General features: G+C 34.7%; 1 protein-coding gene across 4 annotated transcripts in view; it reads left to right on the forward strand.

Moving 5' to 3' along the window:
* Positions 1–12,396, forward strand: part of ABHD18 (abhydrolase domain containing 18) — a 54,844-nt gene that overhangs the window by 32,455 nt on the left and 9,993 nt on the right. For 2 of the 4 annotated variants that reach the window (XM_030884787.2, XM_004711849.2), the window contains exons 5-8: positions 5,545–5,623; positions 5,725–5,809; positions 7,628–7,655; positions 10,781–10,919. In XM_030884787.2, the coding sequence (XP_030740647.1) occupies positions 5,545–5,623; positions 5,725–5,809; positions 7,628–7,655; positions 10,781–10,919 (331 nt within the window). The other 2 variants (XM_045287391.1, XM_045287392.1) reach the window with 2 other exon arrangements.

Genomic DNA, 12,396 nt, shown 5'->3' on the forward strand with positions numbered 1-12,396 from the left:
CTCCCAGTATCACCACTCACACCACTGGTCTTGAAGGGATCATCCACCCTGGATTCCCTGTGTTTCCAGTCCCTATCTGTACCAGTGTATATCCTCTGGTCTTTGTTTTGTGTTTTTTTCCTCTTTGTTTGGAATCCTTGTTGTGATTTCAGAACAGTAGGTAGTGGTAGCTAGATACCATCTTGTTCTGGTGTTGAAATCATGAAGACTAATTTCTCCCTGAATCTTTTATTTCCATCATTCTCTTTTGCTTCAGAGAGGAAGAGACCAATTGTATCTTATATGGCCGCTTACAAGCTTTTAAGACTGCAGACACTACTCACAAAAGTAGGATGTAGGACATTCTCTTTATGAACTACATTGTGCCAATTGACATAGATGATCCTCAAGTCTATTGCCTTTCCTCTTCAAACCTGGGAACTTCATATGGCAAGGTGTTTAGTTGTGTCTAAGGAGGCTCTGTGACTGTATTGTTTGTGTGCTCAATTGTCTGTATCTTTATATATAGTACACCTACAATTATGTATATAGAAATAGTCACTGCCAAACCTGTATCTGCAGTAGGTGTACTCCCTTACACTCTCTCACACCTCTGTGATATCCATTTATAAATTGTTTTTTTAGTACTATTGCTACAAGATAGTTTTTATCATAGTAGTTATCTTAGTTGTCCTTTATTCTTGTATTGCTCCCAGTATCTTCATTGCCCTTGGTCATGTTGTCTGTGACATGTCCCTCATATGGTATATTGCCTTTCCCTTTGCTATTATTATTATTTCCCTTTGCTATTATTATTATTAGCTTTGTTATTATTAGCTATTATATGTATTTGCTACTTAGTAATTTTCCCTTTCTCACCCTCTCATCCTGATAACCATCAAATAATGTTTTGGGGTATTTTAAAAAATAGTTTTTCCCCATCGCTACTCAGCCATTTGGCTAAGATCAAGTGTAGTAAAAAAATTTTTCCTTAAAAACTTTGCGTTAAAATTGTTGTCTCATGCAATATTTTTCTTTTTGTGACTGACTTATTTAATTTATAATGTCCTCCAAATTCACCCGTATTGTGAGATATTTCAAGCTTCTTCATTGTTTCTGAATATATTCCATGTTTGTATGTACCATGTTATGTGGCCATTCATTCATTGATGGAAACTTAAGTTGTTTTCATCCTTTTTGCTGTCCTGAATAATGATGCAATGAATGTGAGTATGCATATGTCTATTTGTGCCATGACTCTTATTTCTTTAGAGTGTATACCTAGGAGTGGTATTACTGGATCATATGATATTTCCTTTTCTAGCTTTTTAAGGAGGCACGAATACTACCTTCCACTATACAACTTTACATTTCCACCACAGCTTACAAGAGTTCTAGCCTTCCCACATCTCACCAGCATAAGCTCTTTTCTGTTTTTTTCCTGTGTGTATTTTTTTTAACCAATGCCATTTTTTATAGGAGTGAGATGGTATCTCATTGTAATTTTGACTTGCATCTTTTTAATGGCTAATGATCTAGAGCATTTCTTCATGTGTTTGTTAACCACCTGAGATCAGATAGCACAGTGCCTCCTACTTTTGTTCTTTAGCAACTTATACCAGGCCTCTTTCTTTTACATGTAAAATTGGTGATTAACTTTTCTATTTCATTAAAGAATGCTGCTGGTATTTGGATTAGGATTTCATTATGTACAGCTCATTAACATTGTGAAATGGGTCTTTCTACATTGCCAAGTCTTTCTGTCCAACAGCATGATATGTGTTGTTTATGTGGCTCTTTTGATTTCTTGTAGTAGTGTTTTATAGTTCTCTTTGGATAGGTATTTTATGTCCCTAGTTAGATTTATTCCTAAGTATTTTATCTCTAGGGGTTGTTATTGTAAATGATACTGCATTCGTGATTTCCTTGTTGAATTTCTCTTTGTTTGTTTTTTTGTTTTTGTTTTTTTTGTTTTTTTTGAATTTCTCTTTGTTATGTAGTGAAATCCCACTGATTTTTTGTATATTGATTTTATACTCATCTACTTTGCTGAATCTATTATTTTCTGTAGCTTTCTTGAGAATTTTCTAAATAGAGGCTCCTATCAAGTATAAATAGGGATACTTTTACTACTTTTTTACCAATTTGAATGCCTCTAATTTCTTTTTCATGCCTTAATGCGTTAGCTGTGACTTCTAGTACAATGTTGAATAGGGCAAGGATAAAGGGCATCTATCTGGTTCCCATTCTCAAGAGAAATGTTTTAGATTTTCTCTCTCTGTGTCTCGCAATCACACACACACAATGATGGCTGTTGGTTGGTTTTGTATAAATGCCTTTTATTATGATGAGGACTTTCCCTTTTATTCCTATTTTATTTCTTTATTTAAAAAATCATTTTATTGGAGGCTCTTACAGCTCTTATCACAATCCATGCATGTATCCATTGTGTCAAGCACATTTGTGCATATGTTGCCATCATCATTCTCAAAACATTTTCTTTCTACTTGAGCCCTTGATATCAGCTCCTCATTCTCCCCTCCCCCACCCTCCGTTTTCTATTTTATATTCCTATTTTATAAAATATTCCTATTTTACTGAGAATTTTTATCAGGCAAGGATGTTGGATTTTATCAAATGCCTTTTCTGAATCAATTGAAATGCTTCATAGTCCCTTTTCTCTTCTGTCTGGTCATTCTCTTTGTGGTGTGTAGGCTAGGTTTGTTTGTTTTTTTCTCATGCAACTTATAAAAGCAACTGACAGTATCCACAGAATCTCCATGTCCAAAAATGGAACAGAAGCAATCTAGATTCTCCTCCAATTCCAGATTACCACAAAAGCAGATTCCCTTACCCTTATTTAGTCCATTCCAAACCTGTCACGTGGCCTGTGTCCATTCCTTAGGGGGCATTGGAAAAGATTCTAGGAGAAGACAACATAAACTAGACAGACAACTGATTAGTGACACATCCTATATGTTATGGATGTGGTGGAGTGAAACTTATTGATAAGGCTCTTCCACCCACATCCCTGAAACTTCTACTAAATGATTAGGTAGCACTGTGCACATAGGGCATGTGTAACTCTAAGAGGGGATTGGTCAGTTTTCCTTACCACCCCAGACTTCAAGCAGCAGTAGAGAGGAAAGAGACCCAGAGGACCTTGAAAGAGCATTTCAAGATCTCTGTCTGAAGTGGCAGAGGCTACCAAGACCGGATACCTCACAGACTGTGGCATGGAGACTCAGAGGAGCAGCACAGGGACTATGGGGTAATTTCTCTTTATCTGGCCGGAGACTGGAACTGTGGGACAGAGTGACAGGCTGGCTATCTTCTTGGCCCATGGAGGCAAAGGCCTAGGGCACCACATGCCTGAGAGATTAAGAGTCAGGGAGACTTAACTGCTGACTAAGGAAAGCAATGACTGGATCCTGACTTGTGGTAACCTATTAACATCCCTAAAAACCCCTCTTAATTGTAAATATTGCCCTTAAGTTCTGCGACCATTGCATTGAATTGTCAAATTCAGCACAGATGTACAGTGGTGTGGGACAACAGTTGATGTGAGAACAGGTCAAGGATTGACCACGGAGGCATATCTGACTTCTGCCTGTGGCAAATAGAGAAGCCAGAGGACATTAGACATGTCTACCTCCAAGTGGTTTATCACAATGGGTGGCAATTAGTACTGTAGTAAAAAATTCATATTAATAGCTAGTAATACAAGAGGGCTTCAAAAAGTTCATGAATGAATGGAATTAAAAGAGAATGGCATTTTTGCACAAGCTTTTTAAGACCTTTGTACATTGTTGTATGGCAAGTAGAAACCACAAATAATGGCAGAGATCCAGTGCTCTACTGAAAAAGGTTTTATTTCTTTACTTATTGACTTTAACAAACAGACATTTATTTTCTCATAGTTAGGTGGCTAGAAGTCCAAATTCAGGATGCTGACTCTGGGGGAGGCTTTCTCACTGTTGGCTCTGAGGGAAGGCCCTGTTCCTTGGTCCTCTGTGGTCTTCACGTGGTACCGCATCTATCCTCCTCTAGGTCTGAGTGCTGGCTGCTTTCTGCTTCACAGTTCTTTGGCTTCTTACTTTTCAAAAACCGTTTACTCGCATATAGTTCACATATACAATTCAGTAGTTCAGTCTTATTAAAAAGAGTTATATAATCATCTCCACAATCACTTATAGCACGTGTTCTTCTTCCTTGTACTCATTGTCATCAATCAGCTCTCTGCCTCCACCCAGCTGCCCCACTGTACTCCTCAAGAAACCATCAATGCAGTCACTGTCTACATAGCTCTACTAAAAAACAATCTTTAATGTTTCCATTTCTCCAAAAGCATTAAGATCGCAGTAAAAATAGTGCTGAAAACACAAAATGAAGGTGAGTGTTAACACTGCTAGTCTGATTTATGAGATTGAAATTTTACTTTTCATGAGCAGTAAATAAATAATAATCAAACCATCCTAAATGTGATTATCTGTGTTCTATTCAATCATTTCTTTTGACAATAGAGAACTATTGATAAATCATCTTCTACGTTGGTCACACAGTAGGTTAGTGATGGGCTGCTAACTAAAAGGTCAGCGGTTTGAGTCCACAGCCACATCCTAAGATGGAAATGAGTTGTTCTGATGCTGTAAATATTTATAGCCTTGGAAATCCTATGGAGCCTTTCTGTTCTGCCCTATAGGGTCTCTAAACATATAGATCAACTTGGCAGCAGTGGTTTCGCTTTTAGTTTGTTGGAGTCCATGCAACATAAGCTTAGCATTTGAATACAGCATTATTGTATAATACTGTAGCCAAGTATAATACTGATTTTAAAATATCACCTGCTAAGGAAATTTAAAACAGAAGTGACATCCTACAGGGGGATAAAAAAAGTGGGCCAATATTTCAGTGAGCCAATTAGTGCTGCTGTAACAAATACCTTAAGGGGACTTTATATAACAATACCTTCGTTTCTCAGACGTATCACCCCCAGTGGAGGACTTCATGTCCTCACACCTGAGGAGGTTACAAGTCCAGATTAGGGACCTGTCAGCTCATGGGAAGATTCTTGTCTTCTTGTGCTGTAGACCAATTGCTATCACTTCTTGGCAGTCTGAAGGTAAACAACATCTTGGAAACCTATAATTAGTTTAATGAGTCCATTGTAATTTAAACTTCCAAATCCTGAATAGTCTTTTCTCTCAAGTAATTTCATTTATGAAACACTTTTAAAATTTTATTGAAAGCCTTTTTTTGTTGTTGTTAAAAGATCATTTTATTGGGGCTCATACAGCTCTTATAACAATCCATACAAAAAAACAAAAAAACAATCCATACATAAATTGTATCAAGCATGTTTGTACATATTTGCCATTATTATTTTCTCTTTTTTTCTTTTTAAAGTCATTTTACTAGGGGCTGGTACAACTCTTACCACAATTCATACATACGTCCCTGATGTCAAGCACATTTGTACATTTTTTGCCATCATCATTCCCAAAAAGCCTTTTTTTTTTTTTCCCAAAAAGCCTTTTAATGATAATTTCACTTTTTAAAAACTAGATTCCAATTTATTGTGCCTAAAGAATGGAACAGCAAATACAGACCAGTGTGTATTCATCTTGCTGGAACAGGAGATCATGTAAGACTTAATACCTTATTCCATAAACAGTGTGTTAACATATTCTCCTTATCAGATGTGGTTGTTTTAGTCTTTAATTATGCCCTCTTTTCTTCCCTTAGCATTATTGGAGACGAAGAACACTCATGGCTCGCCCTATGATTAAAGAAGCCCGAATGGCTTCTTTGTTATTAGAAAATCCTTATTATATCCTTTTGTGATCACTAAGAAATGTTTTCTCGTATCTATTTAGTCAGCAAAAGAAAGGAAAGTTAATTTCTAAACTAGCAAAATTTAGTGATTTATAGAGAAAATACTTAATAAGTAAGAGTAAGAAGAAGTGAAAGATTGTTTAAGGCCTTAAAAAACAACATAAGGATTATAAAAAATATATTGTACTTTTATATCTGGTGAGAGATGTGTTAGATTTTAGTATTAATCAGTTAAGTGCCTACAATTTAGGGAAACCTTTGTAATTTTAAATTAATTAATAGTATCGGTTGAGGTTTAAAACAGTTCTTAACTTAATTTTCAAGATGAAGTCAGACTTTTCACAGAAGAAGAAATGAAACTGATGCACAGATAAAAAGAACAATTCAACATTTATGGTAATAGAAATGTAGAAATTAAAGAAAAATTTTGCAAAGATTTAAAAAATTAAACATAGAACTAACTGATGAGGCTCCTGTAATGATAACTATGAAAGTTTTTGGAGAAGGCATTTTTACTATATGTATCAGGAGCCTTAAAAAACAACAGGTTCTGGAACTGATTGTGGGAGTGATTGTGTAACTTTTTATGATATGCCTTAACTACATAAGTGCATGATATGTGAATTATATGTCAATAAAACTTTTTTTTAAATCTCAGAAACCTTCGGCAGAATGATTTTGATTTTCAGGATAAGATATTTAGAAAAGAGAAAATTAACATATTATATAGCTTTATTTCTAGAAATTGCTTACCTATCTACAGTAGAGAAATGTTTGAGTAAATTAAGGGATCGTGATATTGAAGTATTATACAAGAGCTTGACCTTCCACATACTACCTATATGACCTTGGATCTAATATTTAATCTTTTAGTATGTCTGTTTTCTCACTGGTAAATGAGAACAATTTCTTAAATTACTCAGAGGATTAAATATTCAATCCTGCGATAAGAAACAAAAAATACAAACCTTTACTGTCAAGTCAACACATAGTGACCCTATAGGACAGAGTAGAACTGCCTCTGTGAGTTTCCAAGACTGTAACTCTTTACAGGAGTAGAAAGCCCCATCTTTCTCCTGAGGACAGCTGGTTTTGAAATGCTGACCTTGTGGATCACAACTCAACCCGTAACCGCTATACTACCAGGGCTCCACTGTGTGTACCAGTGGCTAGTAAATAGTAAGCATTCAGAAAGTTTTAATCACTAGTTATTTAGATTTTTATAGTAATGTACAAAATGTATTCATGATGTGAAAAAATGGACATAAAAATTTATGATATAGTACATTGCTGCTATGCATTAAAACCTTAAAAAAAAATCCCAAACAGAAACTATCTATACAAAAGGAAAATAAAGGCAAAGAATACACCACCATGTTAATATACTGTCTGTCTTCTGTCCGTTTTTCTTTATTTTCAGATTTTGTAAATGACTATATAAATATGACTATATAAAAACATGACTATATAAAATTAAAGAAACCAAACCAACAAACTTCATTTTAAAATTAAATGGAAGTTTGCACAATCCTGTGAATATACTTTAAAAAAGTTGAAGTGTATACTTTGAATGGGTAAATTGTTAGATATGTGATTTTTTTCTGATTAAAGTTCTTTAGGAAAAAATTAAGTTGAAAACCTGAGACCTTCTAAACAACCTACTTAAAATAAATAGAAAGGTTATTTCTGTATTAATTTAAGTTAAAGTTAGTATGTAAGTCTCCCAATTTTTGCTTTGATTAAGTTCATGGGTTTTGAGATAAAGGAGTATATATAATTTTTAAACAACTTTCTCTTTGACCTACATTCTTAAATGGCTGCAGGAAACCAAAGGACCAAGTGTAAGTAATTAATATCTTTCACTTTTGTAGTTATTTTTACCAAGTCCCAAACAATAATAAGCATTTGGGTAGCCTTCCGTTAGCCATTTCCAAGTTGAATAGCCTAATGTTGTTGAGGGAGGGGAAATCTTATTATCAAACTACAGTAAAATGCAAACTTAAAATTTCTTTGTATTTTAATGTCTGGCTAGGAGATATAATAGCAAATTTTAGTAGGTTGATTTAAAATGCCCACTTAGACTAACTGAAGAAAAGATAAATTTTTCCTTTCAAAGATATATTTATTTTACTTTGTGAAATTAGATACCTTACTATTTTTATTTTTACAATGCATAGTGTAGAAAATCTGATAAGATTATCCTTTCTAGTCTTTTATAAATAATAATGAACTTTTAAGACAACATTCTTTAATTGCATTTCCAAAATCTATACTGTGTTTGGTTTTGGTTCATTCAATAAATACATGACCCAATAAATACACTGGGAATATAGCAACAATGAGACAAGGAGGTCCTTACTCTCAGATTCTAATATGGGAGATGGATAAAAACAGTAAGATAATTTCAGGTATTTTTCAGTGCCATGTAGAAAATAAAGCAGGGCCATAGTTTAGAGAGCAATAAGAAGTGCTGAGCAGAAGCACGATTAATTATGAGCTGTGACAAGAAGGAACCACCCAAGTAGAGACCTGGGTGAAGATGAAACACAGAGAGGTAAGAGCAAGTAACAAGCTTGAAGTCAGCTGGACAGGTCAATGGGGACAGTCATACAAGATGAGGTCAGAGAGTTAAGTAAGGACCAGATTATGAAGGCCACCAGCTTTCGATTTAACTGTAAAGTGCCAGTGGAGTGGTGTGGTTTATGTTCTCTCTAGGTTATTTGGCTTACATTTTTAAAGGGTATTTTGTTTTTTTAGGGCAGGAGCAAACCAAAAAGCCAACTCACAGCTATTAGTCGATTCAAACTCATAGTGACTCCATAGGACACAGGGTAAAACTACCCCTATGCATTTCCGAGACTAAATCTTTACAAGAGTAGAAAGCCTTATCTTTCTATGAGGGCAAGAACAGCAGCTGAAGAAACAGGAAGCTGTTTCCCCAGCAATCTAGGGGAAAGAAAGATTTAAAAAGATAATGTAGAGAAAAGATAATAAAGTGGCAAAATGGAAATGGAGACTCGTATAAAGGGTGTGGGATATAATTTAGAAGTTGAAGTCATGAGACTTGATGAATTGGATATTGTACGTGGAAATAAGAAGTTCTGATTTGGATGTGTTAAATATCTGTTAGAACTTCAAGTAGGGAATTTGAGAGTGCTTAAGGCATAGCTCTGGGAGCCATCTGGTCTATGTGGTGATGACGTAGAGATAACTTAAAAGTAGGTGGGAGAGAGAGTGATGTACAGCCTCTAAAGGACATTTTAGAATGAACTCTATGGAACTTTGTGAAAAATTAAAGTTCAAGTTAAATAGTTCAAGAACTTATACTCTGGAACCAAGCCCTGAATTCAGAAATGAGTGTGTCAGTATTTACCATTTCCTATCTATGTGATGAGAAACAAGAGTATATGGAGTTATAGTGAGAGAGGTAGCATGGGATTAATGAAATATTCTAATTTTGGAATTATACAGACATAGGTTGGAATTGTAACTTATCATTTGCCAACTCTATGACTTTGGCCTCTCAGTATTTGTTACTTCATTTATTAAATGGACATTTTATTTATAATTTTTCAAATCATCATAAATAAGAAATATCTTACATTAAACCAAAAATAGTTACTTTTAAAAAGCCATCTTTATCAAAAGTGGTTAAACAATTTGAGGCTAGATCCATCATTATGAATAGCCACAAATTAAGAACGTCTATATGAAAGAGCAAATTGGAGTAAATTTGAGAATTCAAGACTTCTAGACTAGGCCAAAATAAATAGGGCAATATGTAATCACACATGTAAATTAGCTTGATGATAGGAAATAACATAAGGATAAATGTACTTTTCTGATGTAGCAGTAGTTTGGCCGGTGTGGACAAAGGATACTATAGTTTCAATCAAGGATACTATAGTTTCAATCAAGAGAAACAATGTCTCCAAACTTTAGAACTCTGAGAAGGATTGATAGGACAATAGATTCGGGCTCCTCAGCATTCTCATTTTCTCACGTTGGTGTTCTTATGGCACCAGGTTATTTAACATAATTATTTTATGTAAGCATACAGTGATAAAAAGCCTGATTTATGGCCTTGGTAACACAAAGGGGCAGTTCTGTGTCCTGTAGGGTTACTTTGAATTGGAATTGATTGGATGAGTTTAGTCCTTTGTTTTAATTAGGTATACCTCTATGTAAATAATTAATTTTCTCAATAAACAAAACAAAACCAGTTGGAGTTGGCCTTTATTTAAACTTATCAAACAAGTACTTCTATCAAAATTTGTTTTTCTAATATTCATACATTGCTTATTTACCAAAAATAAATATATTTAACATATCAGCCCATATAACATATCATAATCACATCAAATAAGTTCTTCCGTATTGCTTTTTTTCTTTGTTTCATGATTTAAATTCTATTGTAATTTAAATTTCTTAAGGAGAAAATTTGTTTTTTCTTTTATCAATAGTGATAATTTAAAACAAAAATAGTGATAATTCCACTAAAGAGATTATCAGTTAAAAATACTGCTTTACTATAACTGTGAAAGCCTTCAAAAATTTTGGGTGAAAATTGTGTTAGATTATTTTTGTTTGTTTGTTTTTTGTTTTTTTGGGTTTTTTGTGTTACATTTTTGCATTTAATTTTTCCACAAACTTTTTGAAGTCAACATCCTAATATTTTAATAGTTTTTAAGTTGTATCAAGTAAAAAATTGTTATTTAACTAGTTGATGTTCAATAAATATTGAGGACAGATGATTTCATATGACAAATACACATTTTTAAAAATGTTTTCAGTGATTAATAAGTAGAACAATGCTAGCAACTTTCTGAATTACTTTGTTCTATTTTACTTTAGTCGATGTGGTCCTTTAAGAGAAAAGCATGAAGTCTAGCTGCTTATAAATTTGCATATATTAAAATATCAATGCAGAAAATAATGCCTTTTCTATTTTATTTTGTGAGGCTAGAAGGTCCAGCTTAAAGAACGTTTCTGACCTTTTTGTGATGGGCGGAGCTCTTGTCTTAGAATCTGCAGCTCTCTTACACTGGCTGGAGAGGGAGGGCTATGGGCCTCTAGGAATGACCGGCATATCCATGGGAGGACATGTAAGCCCTTCATTCAAATTTATATGTAACTGAGATAATGCTTATAATATTAAAATATATATAGTTATTTTAAAAATTCAAGTATACAATTATTTTCAGTTTCAGTAAAGTGGTAAGAAGTAAACTCTAAACTTTTATTCTAATTACGAAGTTAATGATTAGTTTTGTTTTTAATCTTTTATTGGGAACGATTAGTTTTTTATATGATTTATGTATAAATTGGTAGTCCTACTCTATTGTTATGCCTCCTATCTATAACATTTTATTAAAACTGATTGTAAAACTTAAAATTTCAAGTCACATGTATAAACCTTTTTGGCTGATAAATTGGTCAAATTAGCTAATTTGGAAAATTTTCATTTATCTCTTAACCCTATCAGCTTCTTTCATCCTGTCATCTAGAGTGTACTAAAACAATGTCCTGGTTTCTGTCTCGGCTTCTACTCTTTTCTTTTATTAATCTTTTTCTTAACAATTTTTTCTCCCCATCACAGCTAAAAACTACAAATGCATAGGCCATCAAGCCACTTCTGACTCATAGCCACACAGGACAGGACAGGACAGAGTGGGACTGCCCCTGTGGGTTTTGAAGACTGTAAATCTTTATGGAAGTAGAAAACCTCATCTTTCTCCTGTGGCGCAGCTCATAGTTTCAAACTGCTAACCTTGTGGTTAAAAACCCAGTGTGTAACCCACTAAGCCTACCAGTGCTCCTACACCCTAACTAGAGCAATCTAAATCTGATATCTGTTCTCTCTCTTGCTTTAAACCCACCAAAATTTTGATTTTTTCATTAGGCTCTAGTTTAAACTTTTGTTAGCAAGGAGTCCTGGTTGCACTAGAGGTTAAGCACTGGCCAGCTACCCACAAGGTCAGCAGTCAAACCCACAAGCCACTCCACGGGAGAAAGATGAGGCTGTCTGCTCCTAAGAAGAATTACGGTCTCAGAAACCATATATAGCTGTGGTTCTTAACCTGTGGGTCGAAGGACCCTTTCACAGGGGTCACCCAATTTATAACAGTAGCAAAATTGTAGTTATGAAGTAGCAATGAAAATGATTTTATAGTTGGGGGTCACCACCACATGAGGAACTGTACAAAGGGTCACCGCATTAGGAAGGTTGAGAATCACTGCTCTTTAGGGTCACTATGATGTGACTCATGGGCAGTAAGGTGTGGAGCATTCCTGTAGAGCCCCCTTGGATTCCAATTGTACCCATCCAGTCAAAGTTTCGAGCTTTTAAGAGGCTCGTCCTAACTAGAATTCATCATTTGTTTAGCAACTTATTTTCTCCGTGAATTGTGAGAATTAGGGATAATCCCGTCTGCTTTGTTTCCTGGCACATATTAATAACACAGTATTTTTAAAAAATAAATTCGTTAGCCCTGAAGCAACAAAGCCCACATGGAAGCAGCACACCAACATGTGTGATCATGAAGGGCCAAAGGGACCAGGCTTCAAACACCAAAGGCGGTG

Source organism: Echinops telfairi, unplaced genomic scaffold, assembly GCF_000313985.2.
Source record: "Echinops telfairi isolate 266 unplaced genomic scaffold, ASM31398v2 ScPeMD7_14;HRSCAF=57, whole genome shotgun sequence".
Taxonomy (NCBI): Eukaryota; Metazoa; Chordata; class Mammalia; order Afrosoricida; family Tenrecidae; genus Echinops; species Echinops telfairi.